General features: G+C 35.8%; 1 protein-coding gene across 3 annotated transcripts in view; it reads left to right on the top strand.

Annotated features, from left to right (window-relative positions):
- The window catches only part of Far1 (fatty acyl-CoA reductase 1), a 50,552-nt gene that overhangs the window by 7,251 nt on the left and 19,435 nt on the right, over positions 1–23,866 (top strand). For 2 of the 3 annotated variants that reach the window (XM_087908545.1, XM_085692934.2), the window contains exons 2-5: positions 6,510–6,563; positions 15,015–15,208; positions 16,065–16,240; positions 22,497–22,676. In XM_087908545.1, the coding sequence (XP_087764671.1) occupies positions 15,020–15,208; positions 16,065–16,240; positions 22,497–22,676 (545 nt within the window). In that variant the 5' untranslated portion in view covers positions 6,510–6,563; positions 15,015–15,019. The remainder of the gene's footprint in view (positions 1–6,509; positions 6,564–15,014; positions 15,209–16,064; positions 16,241–22,496; positions 22,677–23,866) is intronic. The other variant, XM_085692933.2, reaches the window with a different exon arrangement.

The raw sequence follows: 23,866 nt of genomic DNA, 5'->3' as shown, positions 1-23,866 counted from the left end.
ACTATAGTCAGGTGGGCTTTTTATTTGTTTGTTTGTTTGTTTTCAAGACAGGGTTTCTCTGTGTAGCCCTGGCTGTCCTGGAACTAGCTCTATAGACCAGACTGGCCTCAAACTTGCAGATATCCGCCTGCTGCTACCTCCTGAGTGCTTGGATTAAAGGTGTGCATCACCACCACCCAGCTCATAGCCAGGTTTTTGTTTAGTTGTGTTTTTTTGAGATTGGTTTTATGTAGACTGTGCTTTAGTGTTTTATGTACATCATGTAGGGCTGCATCTGCTTGAATGAACAGAAGATGGACACAGTAAAATGCATAAATACCTTTTATTTTTGTTGCAGCACCAGAAAGTTCTTTAGATTACCTTGCCCTGAAACAATGAGGTCTGTGGAGAAAAAGAAAAACCTGTTATTTTGAATCTCACATGTGGGTAATCTCTCATCATCCCCTTAGTTTGAGGAGTGGTTATTAGTAGGTTTCTTAAAAACATGTGATTTTTAGAAACTTATGGATTGCATTTAAAATGTAGGTCATAATAATATTTGGTTATTAGCATAAGCACAATTCTCAGAGAGGAAGCAGGTAAATTAGCTGATAGTGGGACATTTGATAGACTGAAGATGGTGGTGAATGACTTTAAAGTGATAACCTTTGTGACCTTTTAAAGTTAATAATTCCCTAAGTAGCAAATAGAAGACTAGGAAACAGTGTATTCTAGTGAATAGTAGTTAGAAATAGACTTTGTGATCTAGATGATGATAAGCAATCTGGATTTTCAGTGAATTGAACAAGAGACCAGAGTTGTTAATTAATTTTGCCCAAACACGGTTGTTATGGTCCCTGTAGTGTAGCAATTGGTTACTCTGATTCTTGTTAAATCTTTTGTACTTTTTAAAATTTTGACTAGAGCCAGGAAGATGACTTAGTAAAAATGTTTGTTGTGCAAGATGTGACCAGAATTTGATCCCTGGAACTCATGTAAAAAGCCAGATGGGATGATGCACATCTGTAATATCATTACTTCTAATGCAGTCAGCGGCAGACATAGGCAAGTCTTTCAGGAACAGTAGTTTTGTGAGAAGTGACTCTAGAAAGTTATCCCCTGACCACGACACATGGGCCACGACATGTGTGCACCCACATTCATACACACACAGTTTTAAAAATTTTGACTGTCTTTTCATTATGGGCCTCAGTATATACAGAACAGTATGTTTTAGCTCTATAACTGATAATTTGACCACAAAATCTCTGAGTTTTTGTATTCTCAATTTTTTTTCTGCTGCATTCTTAGTATTGTAACAGTTACAAGGATTATTTAAAGTAGGCTGCCAGGTACCTGAATTCAGTTTGACAGCTGAAAACATACTGGAAATTCAGAAAGTCACTAGACATTACTACTCTTGTGACTTTTTCACAGTTCTTGGCCAGTCCTTGCCTGATAGCTTTTTTTTTTATTATTGATTTTATTGAGCTATACAATTTTCTCTACTCTCCTCTCTTTCTCTCCCCTCCCCTTCAACCCTCCTATGGTCCCCATACTCCCAATTTACTCAGAGATCTTGTCTTTTTCTACTTTCCATGTACATTAGATCCATGTATGTCTCTCTTAGGGTCCTCATTGTTGTCTAGGTTCTCTGGGATTATGAATTAATTGTACGCTGGTTTTCTTTGCTTTATGTCTAGAAACCTTATGAGTGAGTACATATAATATTTGTCTTTCTGTGTCTGGATTACCTCACTCAATATGTTATTTTCTAGCTCCATCCATTTGCCTGCAGATTTCAAGATGTCATTATTTTTACCACTGTGTAGTGCTCTATTGTGTAAATGTACCACATTTTCCTTATCCATTCTTTGGTTGAGGGGCTTTTAGGTTGTTTCCAGGTTCTGACTATGACAAATAATGCTGCTATGAACATAGTTGAGCACATATCCTTGTGGTACGATTGAGCATCCTTTGGGTATATACCCAAAGCCTGATAGCTTTTGGTTGCATGATATATCTTAAAAGATACTGATTTTTGAGAAGAGATTACAGGATTTAGTCCTTTAAAGACATCCATGAGAGTATTCCTTCTCACTCAGAACTAGAGATCAGAAGGATCATTGGCATCTGAGTGCAGATGTTATCACCACTTACACAGCTGGCCCTGATTCTGAATTCTTAACCACTTTTGCTTTTTGTGGCCATAGGAATCCCTGACCATGTGAGGATTCATGTCCCTGTAATCTGAAAGAACTCATAACAGTGCCTCTGAAGCTTTTAAATGTGAACTTTCTAGTGGAATAGTAGTCATTACCAGGATACAAATGTATTTTGGGGAAGATTTTCATTAGGAATATGGGTAGCTCCTAATTGAATTATAAAAATGGAAGTCTTGATTAGTTAGAAATCAACGATGAAATTGTAGGAGTTTAAAAATACCTACAACTAAATTGGTAGCAAATCTAAACTAATGGTGATTGTCTTTCCAATTAAAAAACAAATTTGATAATTAAAACCCATGAGTAGGTAAAGACGGCATGATTTAACTAGCAATAGTATTTCTTGAAAGTTACTGTTATAATAACTTCTGAGAATCAAATGTAGTAACATTGCTAGTTGCATAACCAGACTTAGTTCTTGAATACAGTTCATCATATATTTTGATAATGTTCATTTAGCATTTATTCATATGTAGCCGTATGGATCAGAGGACAATTATGTTTTCTTAAGTGATTTGTGTGCAGAGACTTGTCCCATTTTTAAAAAGAGAAGTATTACTTAGATGGCTGATCTGGTGATCACAAGCTTTTAGTGAGCATTGTTTCCCTGGGTGGATTGGGAAATTTGTGAAGGGCCTGGTTTGAAGTTCACTTAGTATCTTTACTTCTGGATATCTCGTAGCCTTTGTAATGCTAATGTACTTTCACTAATCTGATTGGACATGGTTTGCAGTTTCTCAAACCCATTTCCCAACAAAACTTCCCTGTTTTTAGATTTAACCTTAACCACGGATTCAGAAGCCTTCTGAAGAAAGTAATGTAAGAAAAGTATAGTATACCTCTGAGGCAGAGAATGAGAGCAGTTTCCTGCTTTAAGGTTACATATAAGTCTTTCGATGTGATAATCATAATGAGTCATAGCTGTTTGCAGTTATAAATGTATTTGCAGAATACAATTTTGTCACCATGTTTTGAAAATTTAACTTTGTGAATAGAATTTAGTATACTTTAGTTAGACTGTACAAGATACATGATTATTAATTTGACTCAGTTTGGGGTCATGTAGTCTGCATGTAATGTTTAGGGTTAAAGTGTACATTTTTTTAAAAGCATCAATTTAAGCTCAGTATTTTAAAAATATTAATACTATGGACAGTATACAATCTTAATGACTTTTTAAGCAAAAGAGAATATTTTAGTTTCTTTGTAGACTTGGCAAAGTTTGAAAGCTTCATCTTTGGTAACACAAAGTATTAGTATACCTTGTGTCTCAAACACTTATTTTTCATAGGCTAAAAATATTAAGATAAAAAATTCTTAATATGGAAATATTTTTATTAAGGTAAGGAATAAATACAGCCCAGTTATTTGACTATAAAGTAGTTTATCTAAAATAAAATTACATGTGACTGACTTAATGGGCAAGTTCTTTGAAGGATTCTCTCCCTGAAATGGAATTGAGTATGTTTTTCCAAGTGGTAAAAATGATCCCCACTTCCCCACTCACTCGGTGACTAAACCCATTATTAGTACTTGTTTGCATTTTATATTTTGGAGATTTCTTTCTACTTACTATCCTATTTTATTTTTAACCATACTGTATAGCGAGGAACACAGCCCTTTTCTGTAAGTTTTATAGCAATTACCAGTATAGGCCTTAAACTTACAAACAGGAGCAAAACAAAAAAATGGATAATATTGAGAAATTTGCAATTTTTTGTAAGCATATAATTTTAGTGCCATAAAATTGATACTTACTCTCTGGTGTAGTATAAATTAATTCTTTTATTATTGAGACAGGGTCTCAACATCTAAAAATTTTCAGACTAGTAAGATTCTAGAAGCATTTTAATTCTTGTGAAAGTGCAGTGCTTATAGAAGGACATTGGTGTACAAAATGGTCATTTAGTAGCCCAAGAACTAATCTAATGGACCATTGAGATTCCTTACTACCAAGTACCTTAGACATTAGGGGTGTAGAATACAGATATTGCTATATCAGTGCTGTGTAGGCAAACAGAGTGGCTATTATATCTACTTCAATGGATGCTTACAACAGAGTTGGACACTAGCATCTTTTATTGAAAAAAGAAATGTTATCCAAGATGCTAGAGCTATTCTTTTGTCTGTGGAAAACTGCCTGATAAGCTTTAATTTTTGAGAAAAGAACTCACTGTTCTTTGCTGTGTGAACATAGTTTGTACATTTGAGTTTGCATTTTGATTGTTTATTTGTTGTGTATAGCTTCCTTTCACAGGAATTTATACTTTGTTAGTGAAAAGACTATGTATAAATTGCATTCACAGTGTACATGTGTTTCAAAACATGTTGTATATAATATATACAATTTTGTCATTAGTAAGTTTGTCACTCTTTGTAGTTACTAGCTAGACCTTTGTCTTTCAATGCACCTTCAAATGAGACTCTGAAAGATGTATGTAAAGGCTCCTTTATAGTCTCATTGAAGTCAATTGTCTTGTTTTGCCTAAAAGGTTATCAACTCCAAATGTGGCAATCTAGTTAAAGTTCCCTGTTAATTGAAATGGGAAATGCCATTATTCAATAAGTTGGATTACTTGGAGTGTGTGTGTGTGTGTGTGTGTGTGAGAGAGAGAGAGAGAGAGAGAGAGAGAGAGAATAGAAGTTTGAAAATATGAGGCCCATGAGACCACACTTTAAAAAGTTTTGCTAGCAAAATAATATATGGTAAAGGGGACCTGTAGCACAGATTCTATTTGGTCTTAATAATAAAAACTTGGAGTCAGGTATTAGGGGGTGAAAGCTGCATCATCAGAGAAGTAAAACAGCCAGCCACTGGAGAGTTCTGACCTCTACCAGTGCTTGGACTGAAAGGGCGAGATTCTGTCTCTATGAATCTTCAGATTGAATGCTGTCTCTCCGAAACCTCAGACTACATCTCAGACTGAATCCTCAGACTGCATCCCCAGACTGCATGCATCTGAGATCCTGTCTCCTCCCACCTTATATTCTCTCTCCACCCAGCCATATCACTCGTGTCTCCATCTCTCTTGTGCTGGGATTAAAGACGTGGCTCCCAAATGCTGGGATCACCTTTGCGTGGGCTCTTTTTCTGTTTTAGACAGATTCATGGCCTTGAACTCAAAGAGATCCCTCTGCCTCTGTCTCCCGAATTCTGGGATTAAAGGTGTGTGCCACCACTGTCTGGCCTCTATTGCTAACTAGTGGCTTAGCTCTGCACTCTTCGGCAATCTTACTTGTTAGATTACAAACAAAATATCACTACAAGTACCCAGGGAGGGAGATGGCTCACTTGGTGAAGTACTTATCACTTAATTAGGAGAACCTGAGTTTGATTTCCAGAACCCACAAAAAGCCAAGTTTCATGCACTTGTTATCCCAGCACTAGGGAGGTAGAGATGGCCTTATCTTTGGGATGCACTGAGTACACAGCCTAGCCTACTCATTGAGTTCCAGGCTAATGAGACCCTGTCTCATAAAGCAAAGTGGGTGTTTCCTTAGGAATGACACCTGAGATTGAACTCTGGCTGTCACATACACCAATTATTTGATAAATAAAAACTACAGGAAGTCACTGTAGTAAGGTTCCTATGCTAGTCCCTAATATACCCTGAATAAATAAAGATGGAGTCATTATTGTAAAAGTTGTGTATCACCAAGCTGAAACTCTCAGTTGATTTTTGACTTCCTGGGATATTAGGATTATAGCAACAACAGTGAAACCTCCCATACAAGTTAGTTTCATTTGATATGACAATAAAGTTCCCTCTTTCTTAATCCAAAAAAGATAACCTTCAAAAATCTGGTATTAACCAGTTAGTTACTTTTGTGTTCTAAACCTGACTACTTTACAAGGAAAGTGACTTTAAGTTGACCAGAATGTGGTCTACCTTTTGTTTTATTTCTTCTTTCTTTGGCCTTTTTTTTTATAAATCTATTTGTTTTGGCATATAAAACCAACCTTTTAAGCCAGACATGATGGTATACGCTTATAATCTTAGGATTTAGGAGATGGAGACAGGAGAATCTTGAATGCAAAACCTACCAGGTACATAGCAGGGCTTTTCAATGATAAGGGGAAAGGGAGAAAGGGAGGGAGAGAGGGAGAAAAGAACAAACAACAAAACCTAGTAAAGAATTCCTTGGAATTCTTGTTTGTCTTATGGAATGAAATGCTTTTTGATTATAGAATAGAAAATAAAGTCAATTAGGGTCTGTTAAACTGTATGTTGCAAGACACTGGGGCTAATCTCCATCATTGGAAAGCAAAAACAGATTGTTTGTTCTAATTTTGTCCTTTGACAGATTTGGTGACTGGTGAGGAAGGGACCCAGAGACTGCTTGAACAACGAAGGCAAGGTATTATTGGCCCTGTTGAGAGTTGGGAGCCCCTATCTTTCTAACAGAGCCCACAAGAGTTTCTAGATAAGCTCCTCTTGGCCAGATTCTGTTCTTTTTGCATTGAGCCTAGGATTATTTTGGCTTGGGGGTACCACACTTAGTTTGCTTTGTGAGTGCCTGACTTAGTTTATAGTGACAGTCATGTCCCTGGGAAAGACAAGTTTATGACCATGCTGTACTTAATGTAGACTGTGCATTCTACACAAGTACTCACCTGCTAACCTAGCTACACCTGCATCTCCTACAGATGCAGGTAGTGTAATACTACAATACCTGTAGCATTAAAGGTAGTGTGCGGTGAAGGTGGTACTACAGGGAGTGTGACACTTGCTCTTCATCTCTTTTCTTGTACATTGAACTACAAAAAAACCTTAGCCAAGTTGGATGAGGGGATCTCAAGCCACAGTGACAACTTGGGGCGCAATTCTAGCTTTCAAAAACCATTAGAATACATCCTGAAGTAGTGCTTATGTTTTAAATTTGAACTGTCTTCAAGTCACTTGTCAATAAAGAGTTATACTCTGGTGACTTCAAGACTGTCAGAAAAGGTGAGAGAGCTTCTGCCTAGATAGTATAATCCTGGTTGTGAGGAGATCAACAGCTTTGAGAGCAATCTAGCCTGAGGTTACTGTGCTGTAAATGAACCACGCTACTTTGTTGGGAAAGGCAGTGATACCCTTACATTCATGAACCTGGGCTGTTTACCTGCAGTTACTTTGAGGGACCGTTTCTAAATTCCTGAGCTAAAGAAATTGTGAGAACATTAGTGGTTGTTATAAATTACTTTGTTAAATAGTGATATAAAACCACAACTTAACTTTTTCTGAATCTGCGGCTATGTACTGAGATTAGGTGATATACAGATGTCAATAATATATTCCTCAATAATATATTCCATGTTTCTAACATTTACTTTCTTTTGATCTTTCAATTTTGGTATACAAAACTTTGTTTCTACTGTTCTTTACTGTGCTCATCTGAAAAACTACTTCAACTCTAAGTATTTAAAGTATTGTGTTGTAACTGCAGCTGTCTTCCTGTGTATTGGGAAGAGTGCATACTTATCATGACATGAAGCTTAAGCATCATCTTTAGAAGGCCTTTTGCTCAGGGCCTTAATTGTAGTCACTATGATGTTTGACCTTTTATCAGTTTCTTAGGGTGATGGTTACCAAGTTTTCACAGAGTTTGCTCTTTATTTCATTAGAAATTTATCAAGGTTGTAGAGGCTGGAAGTGTGAAATGAGTGTGGGCAGAGCCGTGCCTGGCTTGATGCTGTGTAACTCTAGTCACTGGCCTTGTTACATGGTGTTCTTCCTGTGTTAGTAGAGCATTCCTGGACTGAGTTCTGAACTCTGCTGCCTTTCTCACTCATGCTTCACTTTTCTTAATGCTTGTGAAATACTAGAAATTATTGTTTAGAGCAGGGCTTGGCAAACCATGGCCTGCAAGTGGTGACTTTCTGGTTTCTCTCCAGAGAGGGAGGGAGGGACAGAATGAGAGAATGAGAATAGAAGTATTTTCTTCTTTGTCCATTTGTTTACTCAACTGTCTCTTCTAATGAGCTTTGACTAATGTGTTTGTATATTGAATGCACAGAGGAGCCAGTCTTAAGGATTTTTTAAAAGTTTTATTACAACGTAGTCCTGCCATTTTGTTTATTCTCTATAGCTGCTTAGTCCGTGTTACATTACTATAATGAAATGCCTGAGACTGAATAATTTTGTAAATATAATATTTATTGTTCAAGTCTTAGTGCCAGCATATGTTTATAAGTGTTCCTTAACACTGCCAGGAAGCTTTCCAAAGTCACACCCAGTTTTACTATACAAGTACTATTATGGTTTATCTCCCTTTCTGTGTTTAAAAGTTACAGAATAGTGGGGTTGAAGGGCCTACATGTATGCATTGTATCTTCTAGAGTAGTCTGAGAGTAGGACCAGAGCTCTTAAGAATATTTGAGGGCTTGTGAATTACTGTCAGCCAGTAAGTGGTTTGTTTCTTCGAACCTTCAGATACTTGATAGAGGTCTGGTTCTGCTAAAAATCATTAATTTCCTTCCCCAGACAAAAAAGTGAGTATATATGCATGTGCAGATTGCATTATTCCACTAATAACTAAATACCTTTTAGTCTTTAATGATATTTTTTCTGAGGCTTAACGATTACACTATAAATTTAATGATTACTTAAAAACTTGTTTATTAGTTCAAAAGTATGTAGTGAGTACAAGTTTTGCCTAATTCACCCAATGACTTAATTTGCTTGAAATTTTTCAAATATTTTCATTTATTTTGCCTGTAATTTGTATTCACTGGATTCAGTCTTTGACGAACAGAGTCCTGCTGACCATGCTAGTTGCTGGTGAATGAGCTATGGCAGTAACACAAACAGTGGCTTGTGTCTTTTCACACTGTCAGAAGTGTGTTGAATGTGAAGTTTGCAAGTCATGTAAATTTTATTAGCTTAACTTCACCAATATCCTTGGTTTCATTTGAAATTTCAACTCTTAGAGTTGTTAAACTATTTGTTATAGTTTGATGTTGATAACTAGTACAATATTAAAATTGCATATTACAATTCAAATAATATTCAGTTTACGGACTGTTGTAAAAGGTTGAAGAATATAAAGGAGCCAAACAAGTGTAGATTAAATTCAGGTGGCCAGTATTCGACCCAGGAACCAATTGATATAAAAGTGACTAGTGTCTACTGAGGCTTTGTTAATGACCAGGGGAGTGTCCTGAGCTGAGTACAGGGGCAGTCAGGAGTTTGTTGCCTAGTGATCTGGGCAGAGGCTGGAGGGAAGCTTGCTTAGTCCTTGAGAAAGTGATGACTTGGTGTGCCATGCTGCAATCTGTGTCTCTTGTTTTTGCTTCATTAATTTCTGTCCAACATTTGCTGATTATTTACTTACACAGAGAAATTGTTTTTCTTGCTCTAGTATGTCTTTGTAAGTTTAATGTGCCTGCTTCTCCTGATAATATGGTGGTAGTTGTTTATTTGTATTAATAATATACTGGATTATTCACATTTACATTGGTACCTAAATGGAGAAACTTGGGACAAGGTACAGCCAAGAAGCTGTGGCTGTACAATTTATTCAGAGGCATAACTTGCTGTTTTTCAAGGGCATTTAAGTCTACTCGTTTTCAAAATTTATTGATCCACAAGGGGTTTACTTGTTTATATGTAAAAATGTGTTTAAATTTATTACACTTGAGCAAGATCTCAGAGTTTCTTGTACCTTGATCTGTTTTCCTCCACTGTCCTGGGGTTTTTGTTACTAGTTCCAGGGAATGAGTTTAGCTATGTAAAGTCTTTAAGTAAGTCATGTTTGGTGGGACAGGAAAATAAATATTCTGATGTTAGGTATATGCTTACTTCTTGACCAAGTATGATGTATTTTCATTAAAATTGATTATGACAATAATTAAATCCAGCTGGTGATTTTCCAACTCCAGCTCTAAGTTTGACAATGAGGTCTTGGTAAAGTGAAATTACTTGGACCAATTAGCAGTTTTTACACGGCTGCATTTTGGCCTGTCAGCTTTGTATGTGAAACAGTCTGAAGTTTTAAAGGATTACTCATATAGAGTTAAGTTTATTTCACATCCACCTCTTTATAAAGCAGGTTCTTGTCTGTTAGATGTGCTCAGTATATGGCAGGATGCCCTGACATGAAGGATATTTTTTTCCTGCTGTAGTTGAGTAGTGCACTTTAGAACTGAATAGGAACTTTAAGATAACCCACTCCAGTGTTTTCATTTCCTCTGAACTTCTGGTGTTGTGTGCTCAGTTATTTCCATGATTGATATATTTATCTCTCTGAAAGGCATGTAGAAAATTTTTATGCTTTCTGTAACTGTGGAGTTTAGTTAGAAGACACTGGCTCAAATTTGATTCTGTTCATACATATGTTCTTAGTGAACTTAGCCAAGAAAAAAGAAAAAAAGGAAAGAAACAAACCTTACTGGAAACTTATGGGAAATAATATCAGAAGGTATTACTCAATCCCTGACCCCAGCCCATGGAATTGTGCTATCCATAGTCAAGGTGATTCTTCTTTTCTTTGCTTAAAACTCTGAAAATGTTCTACAGTCTCAGTTGGATGAGTGCTTCCTTAATGCCTTTGTTTTTTAATCCAGTCAATTTGAAAGTTGAAATTATCCATCATAACATTTTAATTTAGTTTTTTGTTTTTTAAAGATTTATCGCAGGGCAAGGGGATTTGTGTTTCTTGGCAATAAAAAAACTGCTTGTTTTTTAAGTGGTATATTTTTGTGCTTTTGTACTTACTTAATTGGAAAACTCTAAGAGCTTAAAAAATTAAAAATGAGGGACCTTAATTTTAATCATTTAACGAAGTTTCTAAAACTATTAACATACTACCTTTCCATTAATACTAGGATATCTGTTTAGTGAATATAGTTAAAAAAGTTTAGTTTGTATGTTAAGTTGATATCCTGGGCATTCTCTATTCTTCATTTGTGGTCACTTTAGGCTCTGTTTGCCCATAAGACCTGTGTGTTCTTCTACAAATAAAACAGGTTCAGATTAGTAATAGCTTTAGCTTAAATGACAGAGTCTGGGTTTGAATTATTAGTTAAGACTATGTCTTAAGTAGCTTTGTGGTAAGTTTATCTTAATACAATTTTAAATGAATTTTTTTTTAAACAGCTGTTAAGAAACACTTTTGGCAAGTAAACCTGAGTGAATTCCTTGAAAGCAGTGGTAGTACTTGGTACTCAGCACTTTGTTAGACTTTTAATTTTTTTTTCCAAACTTTTGAGTCAGAGTATACAGTGTTACTTGGAGAAACTTGTAGTTGCTAGGAGTCTTTACCCTTTCCAGGAAGGAATGATAGGCCTGTGCCGTTCTCAGGAGTGCAGTGCTCTAGCTGCTTGCTTGCTCAAAGACGATAGGAGCTTGTTAAACTCCTTCACTAATTAATTCTTTGTTGGTTATTTCTTGGTTTTCTACCTTTATGTGAATTGCTGATTTCCAAGGATCTTTGTTCCTTTTTTGTAGTAATTATTTTGTAGATGCAGTATTTTTAAACCTTTTCTGAATTTGTTCTTTGATAGCTTCACAGATGTAGAAAGGGCAGTGTGTGTAGAAAGGGCACTGTGATTGCTGTAGTTCCTTATCTCCTTTCTACCCCTATTCCCTTTCATTTTTTTTTAAAGATCTATTGAGTTTAACAGGGTTTATCTGTGACTATGACCCTACCCATCAGCACTTGATGAGTTTCTTAGTGAGATACACAGTTGAAGTTAAAACTGCCCCTTCCCCCGGAATACATTCATAGCTAGTAATTCAGTAGGGAGGAATAGGGTCTTTGATCTATGATTGACTGTTGATAGGCCCCATCTTCTTAAGACCTTTTGCAGATAGTCATAGTTGTTGTGACATGATGACTACCTTGACTGTGGCATGCCTAGAAGACATTACAGCAATCCTTCTTCCTGTCTTCAACTTCTTAAATTCTTATTGTCCCTTTTCCTTCAAATTTCCTGTGTCTTGGAAGGAGTGGTATAAATGTCCTAAGCACTACTCTTAGTACCTTGAGCAGCCATTGGTCTCTGCATACACTACTTACTGTACATTGCAAAGAGAAGCTTTTCTGAGTCTTAGAATAGCATTTGTCTGGATATAAATGTAGGATATTTCTAGAACAGCTTGGTGCTGTAGTAATTTACCTAAACAACTGTAGTTAAGTGTCCCCTTTAGGGCCTAAGACCTCTATGGCCATGGAGTTTTAGATCAGGTTACAGTACCAGGTATGAATTCTCTGTTGTGGATTAGGCCTCAAATACAGTAAGCAGACTTCATAGTACCTTCAGGCACAGTGAAAGCTTCCTAGCAGGGAAGAAACTTCCAACCTGTTCCAGCTTGATTCTTTACACCTTGCAACCAAGGTATGTTGTCTTCAGCAGTAGGATCTTATTAAGTAGTTCTGGTGGGTAACCAACAAGAGTGGCAAAGAGCCTGTATTGTTTGGGAGGCCTCCTTGACCAATACCTTGTTGGTATTTTTGTTAAGTTACATTTGACTTTCAGGATCATGATTATGTAGATTGAATATTCTTATAAATGGTTTGGAGAATATTTATAAATGGCTTATAGGGTATTTATGAGACCTCAATGTTTTCTTGATGTTTTCATTATCTTACTTTGTAGTTGGATTGTGAAGAACTAGGCAGTTAGTTTTGGTAGCTGCTTTTGACTTTGATTTTGGAGATATCTTTTTCCCAAGAATTACTGGTTGAAAACTTCCTGGACTATACTTCAAGGGTTTTTGTTTTTGTTTCATTCCTGAAGATCCCAATTTCCCCACTTTCCTTAGGATGTTTGGTGCACCCTAAAACTTAGCCTATTTTAGTTGTGTCCTAAGCACCTGTGATGCTTGCTTCAAGTACATATAAATATTAAGGCTGGATCCAATATTTATTCAGGAAATGATTATGTCAGGAGTAATTCTCCTGTTTTGTGTGCATGTTTTTTGATTACCTTGATGACTTCATATTCTAATCCAGCTTCTTGATCCCAAGTTTGGTGTTTTCTCCTGGGTTTCAGTGGGGAGATGTTAAATATAGCTCTGACCTTAGAGTACTTTTCTTCTTCTGTCGTGGTCTCTCTGTCAGTTCATTCTCACCTGTTCTAAGAAGTTATTCTGCTTTATTTCTCTCCCCCATTTTTGCTTATTCATGAGGTTTTTTTGTTTCTAGATTTTAAAAAATATCTTTAATTGAAATAGAAATGGCACCACTTTCCCCTCCATTTCTTCCCTCCGGCCTCTCCCAGCTACCCTCTCTCAAATGTCTCCCATGCCACACAACTCACAACTTGATAGCCTCTTTTTCCTTGATTGTATGTTACGTACATTCATTTATGTATGTACGTGTATGCAGAAATAAATGTAAGCTGTTGAGTCCATTGTTGTTGTTTTTGTGTATATGACTTCAAGGCTGAGCAATCTGCATTGGGCAACCAATAAAGGAGAGGTTAATCCTTCTTCCATCAATAAGAAGTTGCCTGTAGTTCTTTGTCCAGGGGTGAGATCTCTAAATTTTCTCCTTTTCATACTATCTTGTCCTTTGATACTTTTATTATTTTGGTCTTGTTTATGTAGCCATTTCTAGGAGAGATTATTTCATGGCTTACTTACTGGTATTCTGGTTTTTAAAATCTTTTCATTACCTTTCAGTGATGTTCCTTGAGCCATGCATGCAGAAGCTGTGATGTAAATGTATCTGTTAGGCTTGGCTCCCTATGATTTGATCTCTGCATTGGGTACAATTGTTTTCTGTGATGCTCTCCATTTTCTGTAAAGAGAAACTTTTTTGAAGATTAGTTGCCATACTTGTCTAGGAAAGGTGGCTCACACCTTCAGATTTCTATAGAACACTTATAAATTATGAGAACCTTGAACATAAACACATACATTTATTAGACTTTCCAGTTAAATGACTTACATAGTATTTTAAAAAATATTTATGTATTTATTATGTATACAATATTTTGTCTGTGTGTATGCTGCAGGCCAGAAGAGGGCACCAGACCTCATTACAGATGGTTGTGAGCTACCATGTGGTTTCTGGGAATTGAACTATCAGGACATTTGGAAGAGCAGGCAATGCTCTTAACCTCTGAGCCATCTCTCCAGCCCCCTTAAGTAGTATTGAAGCTTTTTTCTTCTCTGATTGCATTGCATGTCTTCAGGCATGTGTTAATATTTCATGCTATGTATATGGATTTCTAAGTAGCATCGAGCTTGGATTTCAATATAGTTTAGTCTCGTGTAGTAATATATTTTATAGATCTTCCTGTACTCACATCATACATCCCCTGCTCGTTTTCTTGTATATTTTTCCACCCTTTCTTTTTTTCTCTCTTTCCTTTTCTTTATTCCGCCCCCCCTTTTTGCTTATTGTCGTGAATGTGTAGAAGAAAGGATTTGATGTTTTCTCTTCCTGTTTAGGTGGCTGATGACAGGTGACTGTGACACCTGGCGGTGTTATTCAAGTATTATTTTGAGTCTGCTGACCTCCATTCAGAATTATAAATTTCTTTGGGAAGAGAGAATCATTATTCAGTTGTATTAAGGTTTAACAGAGGTTTAATGAATATTTGTGTTCTTAATGTAATGTTTTAGAGATCTTTTAAATACAACTATACTAAAGAAACCTGGGGCCTGAAAAGGTGAGTGATTTTTCTGAGGTAATTCAGGAAAGAACAAGGTCTTGAGATGCTGCAGTCCATTCTTGCTTCCTTTGTATTATAATTGTCAATATTTAATTTTGATTTTTGCCAGTCTGTTAAAATGCTTATGTGGAAACCAAGAGGTTTTAAAATGAGATTGAGCATACATTCATTAAACTGTTTGTGTTGTCATGTTTCTCTCATAGTCAAAATGGTTTCAATCCCAGAATACTATGAAGGCAAGAATATCCTCCTCACAGGAGCTACTGGTTTCTTAGGGAAGGTGCTTCTGGAAAAGTTGCTGAGATCTTGTCCTAAGGTGAATTCAGTCTATGTTTTGGTGAGACAGAAAGCTGGACAGACACCGCAAGAGCGTGTGGAAGAAATCCTTAGTGGCAAGGTAAATGTGGAGGATGATAATTTAGAAGGGGACAAAGGTATATGCTTGTGTATGAAATCGTGAAGCATTAAATTAGATGCATAGTGTATATATATTGTTTCAGTATCCCCACCCCCCAAAAAGAAAACTACAGAGAAATTGCTAAGTTCCTGCAATATGGCAGTGAACTAGAGTGAGGAGAAGAAAACAGCTTTCTTTTATGCTAGACCAAATTTTCTAATAAGGTCTAAACTACTGTTATGATTGATATTTCAAGTATGCAACAACTAAACAAAACCACGTAGTAGCCAAATCCAGTTGTTTCTTTCTAAAATGTATGTTTTTTCATCCTGTGCAAGAACACGCTTTTGCCTTGAAATTTCAGGGTCTTCTTTCTCTGTCTCACTTTTGGCCACATCACTCACCTGTGTGCCTACATGTTCTGTTGATCCTTCAGGTCTCTGATTCAGTGTCATTTCCTCCAAGAACTTTCTGTAACTCATAACTCCAGGGGACATCACATCCCCTTCTGGCCTCTGTAGGTACTGCACTCAGGTGTATAGATACACATATAATTAAACAGTTTTTAAAATCTTTTAAAGGAGTCAAGCAATTAACTGGCAGTATTGGAGCGTGAGGCTATCTTTGTCCAGATGTCTTCTATTTCTTAAACCTGTTCTGAGGCATAAGGCAATCTGAGTAGCCAGCTCGAACTCTCTGAGTCTCGACTTTATGTCTGGAAGACGAGCAATCTTCTATTCTGTGCCCCATGAAATTTAAAATTTTAAAATAGTTGTCCTTGATGGGAAGAGAGGTTATAATAGGTTTTGGGAAGTGGAAAACACAATCCTAGAATAAATATATTCCCATTTGATAGCTTTTTGACAGGTTGAGAGATGAAAACCCAGATTTTAGAGAGAAAATTATACCAATCAACAGTGAACTCACCCAACCTAAACTCGCTCTCAGTGAAGAAGATAAGGAGGTCATTATAGAATCTACCAATATCATATTCCACTGTGCAGCTACTGTAAGATTTAATGAAAATTTAAGGTAAGTACAGATACTTATTAACATTGAATTACATATGTTACAGATGTAATTTTAATTCGACTTTTTAGTGAGCTTGTTTTGAAAATGTTGTGAAACTGTCATATGTTAATAGTGACTTTCGGTGTTTTATAGAAGTTAGTAAAATTCTTTTATAATCATTTTGAAAATAAAAGACAGCTAGTATATGCCAACTATAAAACCTTGCCATGGCTTTATAAAATAGGACAGAGGAAACAGACTAGAAGAGAGCAGAGTGTACTTGGTAAGAAGCAGGAAGAGTTACTCAGCTGTGTTGGTTACCTTTCTGTGAATTGTTGTCGGACTCCATTACCCCAGCAGCTGTTTGCTTCCACTCTTCACTATGTATTCTAGAACATAATCAGAATTAAGTTCAGGTTTTGCATGCTAAGATAGAAGTGACTTTTGACACTTTGTTTATATTTCAAAAACTCTACTTTGGTGCCATTGTTAAGAGACAAGGTAACATCAGAAATTAAGTTTTAATTTGAAACCAAATTTGAGCTTCAGGATACATTCTGCAACTAGTAAAAAAAAAAGTTCTAAGTGATCAGTATTTTAAAAATAAAATGAAGGGCTTGAAAGATGGCTCAATGGTTAAGAGTATTGACTGCTCTTCCAGAGAACCTAGGTTGATTTCCAACACCCACATGATGGCTTACGGCCATCTGTAGCTCATTACAGGGATTGGCTGTCCTCATCTGGCGTCCATTCACACTGGACACATATGTGGTACACAGACATATATGCAGGCAAAATATCCATACATATGAGTTAAAAATCAATAAATCTTTTTTAAAAAATAAATGAATATACACTTCAAATAATGAAATTTAATTCATAATACATATTTTTGATGGTGTGTCTAAAAGTACAATTTTATGTTTATTATATAGTCTTACCGTAGTTTAAATAATAAAGCATTTGTTTTTCTTTAAAATGTTCAAAAAGTTAAGCTCTGGCTACAAATGGCTTTGGCAATAATCCTCATATTTTTCGAATAAAGAAGTGTTAACTATTAAATGAGCATAATGCCAAATGTTTGGGTATATGAAGATATAATCACTGCCTCCTATACTTCTAGGGTTGTGCTTTACAGTCTTCAAAACATGCTCATTTGTTCCTTCTGTCATAACTTTACCCAGCTTGTCCTAGGCAGCTGAGGCAACAATATAGAGAAAACGGAAAAGATTTTGGAGTTACACACTTTAGTTCTAGTCTTGACCTCATTGTTTATTAACTGAAGAGTTTGGACAATTATTAACCTTCTTGAATTTGAGTTTGCTTATCTATAAATTGGCACTTCTCAGAAAACTTTTTCTGATGGGTCATTTTACCTCTCAACCACAGAGTATCAGTCTGTAAGCCATTGCTTTATCACTCTCTTTAAATTCTTTTGTGAGCCAGCAGGTGAGACACTCAGTGACTGTCATGTGTTTAAAATCCAGAAGTAACAAAATAATATCATAATCAGTGTAGTATAGTCTCACTTTATTAGATAGATATACATCATGTATATTAGGCATATATGTTTTTCTATATTGATGGTAATTGTTTGTAATTTTATGTGCATATTATTATTCCCACCATGAACATATGTTATTCTTCAAATTAAGACAAATAATATTGAAAATATATGTAAAGCAATACATTCCATCTTAAAGAAATTTGTACCTTCATCAATAAGAAAATTTCTTTTTATAATTAATTTTTTAAAATTTCATATGTGTACTATATTTACATCATTTCCCTCTTGTTCTTCTACCAGCCCCTCCTCTATTATCTCTTCTACCTCTCAAATTCATAGCCTCATTTTCTTCATATATATTCATACATATGCACATATATGAATAAATACATAAACACAACTTGCCAAGTCTTTTAGTGTTGCTTATATTGTATATGTTTTTAGGATTTACCAGTTGGTATTGGATAACCAGTTGTGGGCTCATTGCTGGGAAAGACCAATTCTCTCTCTTTCTTAGCTGTCATGATAGGACTCTCAGATTTCCCCCATGGCATGTTACCTGCTGTTTTGTTCAGCCGTATCACTGAGATTTCATGGGTACAACTTTCTTCTCATATATGGAAGACATAATCTCATAGCAGATTTCCTGGTCCTCTCTTAGAATTTTTTTGCCCCTCTTTGGTGATGTTCCCTGAGCCTTATGTGTAAGAGTTGATCAGAGATTATCATTTGGGCCCTAAGCCCTGAAAATGCCTTTTTTTTTTTTTAACATTTAAAATTTTCCCTTCCATGTATATTTGTATATAAATCTAACATTGTACTTTAAATAGTATTTTCAAGATTATGAATATAGTCTCTGATTTTTGTTTGAATCAGGCTGTGGTAGCCCAGGCTAACTTTAATATTATGCTCTTTCTGCCTCAGCTTCCCAAATGCTGGTATTACAGGCATATACTGTGCTTGTTTGTTACTGAATTTTAGTGGTTGCTTTATTTTTCCTTAGAATTCATTACTATACAATGAGCAGTCTAACATATTTTCCCCTAATAGTTCATGCTTTAATTATTTTCTTATTATAATCAAAAGAAATCATTTACACAGTCATATGAAACCTAGTGTGTTTTCAGGGACTGGTGCATAATACTACTATACTAGTTGTGGTATAGTTCTCATTGACTTAAAGGGGGAAATTAGGTGTTTTTAAGGGGAATTTTATTAACAGAAAACATTAATTAGGATAAAACACATCAAGGAAACCTTTACCAGAAGGATAACAGTATATTTCTTTTGTATTCTCCTTGGATTTATCATTAATGATAAAGATTTTTTCATTATTACAATTTCTTACACTAGACAGACCATATTGGAAAGTCTAGATAACTTATTGTTAACTATCCCTTTGTTAAGTCATGAATGTTTACTGTTCTAGTCCTAGTCTCTACATCATAACTATTTCTGTGAAGCAAATCTAGTGTGTGTTGATGTCTAAATAATAGTAGAACGTTAGATTTGGGCCAGATATTCAGAAATATTGGAAATAGCCTGTAATAGTCACCTAGGGGAAAACCATGTATAACTATAACCATCACCATCTGTTAAGTCACGGATATCACATGGTATAGTTGTTACTACTGAGGGAATGCAGAAGGAGGAGAGTCACCATAACACTGTGCCTAGTGCTTTGGAGAGGAACCAAGGTAAATTTGGATGTGCACCCTTTCATAAAGCCCTGGGGCCTGTGTGAACTATGTTGATACAGGCCTAAATGCAGATAATACTGAACACTGAACACATCTGTTGAGTGCTGAGGAGGCAAAGTTCATTAGTTTTCAGACATGTTTTTCAAATATTGAACTGGGGAGAAATTGACAGGAATAAAGGGGTGAGGAAGGAGAAGGGGAGTAAGTAGTTGTTTAAGTAGTTGGTCACAGGGTCTTGTATTCACTAGGCGGGACAGTATCAGTTACGTAGAGAGGAATATCAAGAGGCCAGAGGCTATCATGAGGTCAAAAACAGTCAGAAAAGAGGGAATAAATAGATTGGGGAAAATGCTTGAGATTTCAAAAATGGAGCAGTTCTGGATGATGAGGCCCCAGCAGATAGGTATGGAGTCGGATTTCCAAAAAGAGTGGAAGTACAGATTAGATAAAGGAGTGGTGCAGTCCTTAGACTTTAAGGAAGGGCCAGTGGTGATTCCTGGTGCTTGTGGGGGTACTTTGTGTTGATAGCTTTTTTCCTAGTTCTGTCTCTGGCCCTGTCTCTGCTGTGAATTTTTCATACATGCTCCTGTAGGGAAAGCTGTCTTTAATAAAAATATTTTCTGCCTCTTTCCACCTCCAAAGAAAAGAAAAAAAGAAAAGAAAACTATAATAACTGGAAACATATTTTAAAATGTAGATTTCTTGATTGTACTTGACCCTGCCTGTCTTAAGATTTACTATTTCATAAAGCAAAACATGAGAACTTTATTTCATTTTTCTTACTTTCTAGTCTAGCATGTAAGGGACTCAGTCTGAAGTTCAACAAAATAAAACTAGTATTTCTATTGATTGAGGTTAAAACTAGCCTGACAGATACTAAATTAACTTATATTGTTTTAGTATGTCTTCAGGTTTGGGCTCTCAGGTACAAATAGAGTGGAGAGACTGAAGGCACAGAAGTGTGCCTCCTGAGCCATTCCTCACTTCAGTGACCTAGAAACTGCCACTATCCTCAGGACAGTGCAACAGAATACCCCTTGTGTCCTTTTCTCAAAACATCTCTCTCCCTATCCCCATTGTTTTGTAAATGAGAAAGAAAATAATGCATTCTCTAATGCTCTAGTAGATAGTATCCTCTCTGTGAAAGGTCTTTTCTAGATTTCCATTTGAACAGATGTTTTTTTCTCCTTAGTTGAGATTTGGGACGATCATAAGACCCCTACGTTAGTTTCATTAAAAACATTTTTTTTCCTCCATAGGATCTCAGATGTAATTAAAAGAAATAAAGTCTTAAGAGATCTTTATTTATTTAGCTTTTCCCTTTTATGAGTTACTCCTTGTTTCTGGTGACCCAGAACTTCTTGTCCTGTCCTCAGGAGCTTTGTAATAAAATATTCTCAGTATACCTCTTCTTAAACAATATCCTCCTTGTCCCCATTCTTTTTAAACAGATAGTTATCGAAGTATTGCTGTACAGTCAGGTAGACTGAATTCTATCTGTGACGTATTTTTTCTTAAACACTACAATATGAGCATTTTGCAGAGTGCTCAGTGCCATTTTCATTTTTATAAAAAACATTTCACACCTGATGTAATGATACATGTTTGTAATCCCAACATTCAAGAGGTGGAGGTAGGAGGATCATAAAACAGCTTCATCCTAGTCAACATAGGGAGTTGGAGTTCCAGGCCAGCCCTGGGCTACATGATCCTACCTTAAAAAGGCCTCCCCTCAAAGCTTATTGGATCTATGTTTAAGCATGCATTGTTTTTATATAGTTATTAATATTAATTTAATAATTTCACCTTTTAAATTTAGCATAGAAATAACTTACATGTTTCTAATGTTTTTCATGGTTATACTTTTAGTCACTACATGATTCTGTAATGTTGATACATAACAATTTGTGTAATTTTCACAAAAATGGTGTTTCTTGTTTGAAAAATTAGGCTTTGGGTGACTTTTTGCTCTGAAATTTAGGTTACTAGATTAATAAATGCATACTTTCTGTAATTACTGGTACTTTGTCCTAGTTTCTTTTAGGTCAGTTGTATGAATTTGTAGTTGTAATAAGACTGTAATACTCTATGCCAGTTTTACCACTCAGTAGTGTTGAGTATTTCAACCTGTCCCCCTCCCCCTACTTTTATAGTCTGTTTGTTGGTGTATGTGCAGGTATGTGTACACGTGTGTGGAAACCAGAGGACAAATTAAGGATAGGATTCCTTGGATGCTATTCACTATTTTTACTTTATTTATTTATTCATTCATTCATTCATCTACTTGTTTGTTTATTTGAGATTGGATGTGTCACTGGTTTGGGACTCACTCTGTATGTTTATCATGCACAATGCATATGGAATGACTAAAGTATTATGTTTATGACCTCACATAACTTTTCTTGTATTGAGAATGCTTTAAAATGTATGATTTTCATTATTCTGGTATGTTGTTTTTTAGTTCAGTTACTATGTTGTACAATAGACCTTTTGATATGGACCATTAAAAAATGCTACGAATCAAGTTGTATAGAAAAAAAACTTTCCACCATTTGCTTAATACTCACAAGCAGTTTTGAGATGGTGTTAAGAATAGCAAATCCTAAATGCTTATAATGCTTACAAGTTACTTTTTGTCACTTAGTCATTCCCATTTCTGGTGGGAGATTCTATAACTGTTTCATTTACAGGTGGGGAAGCTGAGGGTTGAGTGCTTGTGTAACTTAGCATTTTAGCTGACAAGGAGGCCATACCCGGGTCTGAGCCCAACCTGATTCTATAGCTTTGTTCATAATCCTGTTTTACATCACAATGTATGCTTTGTTTTTCAAATCCTATATTGGAGTTTATTTTATTATTGGAAGATTCATGCATAGTTACTAAAATAAATGTTCTTCATACTAAAATAAAACACACCGACTCAGAGCTAACAGAGAAATTGTAAATTACCAAAAAAATGTTTCTTTGTCTGTACTTACCTACTGAAATTCAGATTTGGTTTTTAAATATGTTAAAGAGAAAAAAAAAACCACATAGATTTCTAAGTTCTCATTGTCTCTTTCTTTTGTAGAGATGCTGTTCAGTTAAATGTGATTGCTACACGACAGCTTATTCTGCTCGCACAACAAATGAAGAATCTGGAAGTGTTCATGCATGTGTCAACAGCATACGCCTACTGCAATCGAAAGCATATTGATGAAGTAGTTTATCCTCCCCCTGTAGATCCCAAGAAGCTGATTGATTCTTTAGAGTATGTTTGGATTTATACACATTGCTTTTAGTCTTAAGATTTTGGATTCAAGTTTATCTTCTTTTTTCCCTCTCTCTGTGCTGTCTACACACATGTGCTTGCATGTATTTATCTCTTCCTATATTCAACAACTGCTTATTTTCTGCCCAGTACAGGGTTATGTCTGTTGGTGAGGTCATTGTAGAGTTTTCCCTTTGGGTCCAGTAATGATTGGAGGAAGGTCTCTGAATAATTTATCTCTGTGTTAGAAGCTTTGTTTTTTAGGTAGTCATTTCTAGCTCCTATGGAGACCAGAGACCAATGACTGCTAACCCCAAGGTTCTAAAGAACTCCCTCTCCTGCAGTGTATAATATATAAAAAGAGACTTTCCTTTTTAAGAGAATCGGAGAAATTCTAGTCCTTTAATTCATACTCCTAGTGTTACCATCTTTCTAAGGACAGGGATTCCTAGCAGCAATTCTTACATGAACAATATTTGTATTTGATAAATGTAGAGGATTATGTGAAATGTATATAACACAACCTAGCCTTCATTTGCTTTTTGGTCTGACTTTCTTACCATATGAAGAATTTTTTTTTTTGGACTACAATTATAGAAGCATTCCAACAGCCATTACATCTTTATATATTTGTTTTCAAACAGTATCTCTGTGGGCCTTTTTCTTACAATTTTTGTTTTTTCTTGGTCTCATCTTTCCTCACAGATAATTCCATTTACTTTTGATTTCCACTATCCCTGAAATAAGCACACGTGACCTTTTAAGAAAGGGTTTTCATGGAAATGGATTGTAAGAAAATCAATACCATAGATGACTGAGACATTTCTTGTGAGACTCAGTTTCATAGATGTTCCTAAATATATACCTCATTTCATCATAGATCAATAAAAGTGTTGTGATTCTGGAGAAAAGTGATGTTAATGAAGCTTATTACTTTTTGACTTTTTAGTCTTGGCTTATATTGGCATCTAAGGAAATGAGAAGAGCTTGTAACCTAAATCTTTTTTCTCCTTTCCTGACTTTCAAAGGAATCTGTCTAGTCTAGTAAATGATTTGTGAACTTCCTGTGTAAACTCAGTAGAAGTAAGGTTTAGTGGCCTGAGTCTTTTTTCGGCGTTATTTGTTTGTTTGTATGTTTTTAGGTGGGGCAGGGAGCTTATTTTCCAATCTGTCAACTACCTATCCTACCC

This window comes from Myodes glareolus, chromosome 7, assembly GCF_982192425.1.
Source record: "Myodes glareolus chromosome 7, mMyoGla1.1, whole genome shotgun sequence".
In the NCBI taxonomy this organism is placed as follows: Eukaryota; Metazoa; Chordata; class Mammalia; order Rodentia; family Cricetidae; genus Myodes; species Myodes glareolus.
This window is presented reverse-complemented; position numbering and strand designations above follow the sequence as displayed.